We start from the raw sequence: 2,661 nt of genomic DNA on the forward strand, positions 1-2,661 counted from the left end.
TGCTCTTAAGTATCTCATGTCAAAACAGGATGCCAAACCAAGGCTAATCAGATGGGTACTACTCCTATAAGAGTTTGACATTGAGATAAAGGATAGGAAGGGTAGTGAAAATCAAGTTGCTGACCATTTATCAAGGGTGCCACAAGATACATGTCAAGACAATCTGCAATCAATAAATGAATAATTTCCAGATGAGCACCTCTTGCAAATTCAACATGTTCCTTGGTTCGCAGACATGGCCAATTACAAGGCAAGAAGGATCATACCATAAGAATACACAAAACAATAAGTCAAGAAGTTGTTACATGAGGCTAAGTTCTTCTTCTGGGATGAGCCATTTCTATTCAAAAGGTGCCCAGATGGAATGATAAGAAGGTGTGTACCGGAGGTTGAGATGAAGGACATACTATGGCATTGTCACAACTCAAGCTATGGTGGCCATTTTGGAGCTGAGAGAACTGCTGCAAAGGTACTTCAAAGCGGTTTTTACTGGCCTTCAATCTTCAAGGATGCTAGAGACTTTGTGTGCCATTGTAATGAGTGTCAAAGAATAGGGAGTTTGACAAGGAAAAATGAGATGCCTCAGAAATTTATCTTGGAAGTGGAACTCTTTGATTTGTGGGGAATAGACTTCATGGGACCCTTTTCTCCATCCTGCACATTCAAATATATTTTGGTGGCAGTGGAGTATGTTTCAAAATGGGTAGAAGCAATAGCCACCACTACATGTGATACTAACGTGGTGTTGCAATTCCTAAAGAGAAACATCTTCACAAGATTTGGAGTGCCCAAGGGACTTATAAGTGATGGGGGAAGCCACTTCTGCAACAAGCAACTAAACTCTCTACTCCATAAATATGGAGTTACTCACAAAGTGGCCACACCTTATCACCCACAGACAAATGGGCAAGTTGAAATTGCTAACAGAGAGCTAAAGAGGATCCTGGAGAAAACTGTGGGAGCAACAAGAAAGGATTGGGTTCGGAAGCTGGATGATGCACTTTGGGCATATAGAACAGCATTCAAAATGCCCATAGGAAAATCTCCATTCCAGCTGGTGTATGGGAAGGCATGCCATCTCCCTGTGGAGCTTGAACACAAGGCCTTTTGGGCCACCAAACTTTTGAATTTAGATGCTCAAGCAGCAGGAGAAAAGAGGTTACTACAACTCAATGAATTAGACGAATTCAGATTGGAGGCATATGAAAATGCCAGAATATACAAAGAAAGAGCAAAAAGGTGGCATGACAAGAGGATCTCCCAAAGAACATTCGAACCAGGCCAAAAAGTGTTGCTATTCAACTCAAGGTTGAAGATTTTCCCTGGAAAGCTCAGATCTAGATGGACTGGTCCATACACTATCACCAAAGTATCCCCTCATGGCTATGTGGAATTACTTGATGAAGCTTCAAAACAGACCTTCACAGCTAATGGACATAGGGTGAAACTTTATCTTGGTGGCCCCTGGAGCAAGGAAGAAAATGTGCACTTACTAACATGAGCAAAAGAGCTGCAATGTCAAGCTAAGGACGATAAACAAGCGCTTCATGGGAGGCAACCCATGCACAGGAGTCTTTTATTTTCATGCTTTAGTGATAATAAAGAGTAAGCTAGCACATAGTGTATGCAAAGAACTAAGTTTGGTGTGACCAACCTCAAAATAATTGCAAAAATTTTTTTTCAACACTTAGTCACAAACCAAGTTTGGTGTCCATACATACACAAAAATGCTAGACCATAGAACAACAGGGTAATTATTTTTAATAATATATAAAAAAAAGGGGGGAGCGTGTTTTCTTTTGGCACATGTTTAAAACACTTCAAGAATCTCAATGTTTTGGAATTTGGTTACAGGGAAGTGAAAGAAAGAAGTGATGGAGAATCTTGAAGAAAAGTCACTGACACACAAGGAGAAGAAAGCCACATGAGTCTTGAAATTTGTGCATTGAAAAAAGGCAACTTCACATGCATTGGGTATGAAGAAGCATGCTTCCCATGCTGTGACCGAACCATCAAAACCATTCTCCCACCATAAATATGACTCTAAAACACTCCAACCACAATCATCAAACCTCACTTTGCCCTCACTTCTATATCTCCTACCCCCCATCACCACAGTTCATCAAAACCCCCTAGCCTGTCCGAAACACTCCTTTCTTCATTCCCTTTCACAATCACTTTCAAGATTGTATCCCCTTTACCTTGTCACCATATCCACCTACACCCCTTCATAAACATTTTCTTTATGCTTGAGGACAAGCATTCATCTAAGTTTGGTGTTGGAAGATTTGACCCTTGCAATTGAATTTCAATGGCCTCATCATCAAGAGCCAGGAGAGAAGATGAAGGACAAAGCTACTTTGATCGAAGGAGATTCAAGTCCAAACACAATGAGCGCATCTTTAGTTGGATGTCAAGCAAAGATGTTGTCCCGGAGTTACCTTTCAAGCTAAGAAAGGAGGAATATTCTGAGATACAAAAAATAATTAGGAAGAGGGGATGGGAGCTTCTCTGTAACCAACCTCAACAAGTGAGCATGCTTCTCATCCATGAGTTTTACACTAATGTGATAAGAGAATTTGATGATGAAGAACCATCAATGAGTTATGTAAGAGGGGTGACAGTTGACTTTAGTCCAAACGCCATCAACAGGGTGTTAAA

General features: G+C 40.7%; 1 protein-coding gene across 1 annotated transcript; it reads left to right on the forward strand.

Moving 5' to 3' along the window:
• Window positions 1-1,027: 1,027 nt before the first annotated feature.
• LOC107608899 (uncharacterized) lies at window positions 1,028-1,501 on the forward strand. Its single transcript, XM_016310678.1, has one exon. It carries the CDS (start codon window positions 1,028-1,030, stop codon window positions 1,499-1,501), a length of 474 nt encoding a protein of 157 aa, XP_016166164.1.
• Window positions 1,502-2,661: the final 1,160 nt, after the last annotated feature.

Source organism: Arachis ipaensis, chromosome B1, assembly GCF_059453495.1.
Source record: "Arachis ipaensis isolate K30076 ecotype BB chromosome B1, ASM5945349v1, whole genome shotgun sequence".
Lineage (NCBI taxonomy): Eukaryota > Viridiplantae > Streptophyta > Magnoliopsida > Fabales > Fabaceae > Arachis > Arachis ipaensis.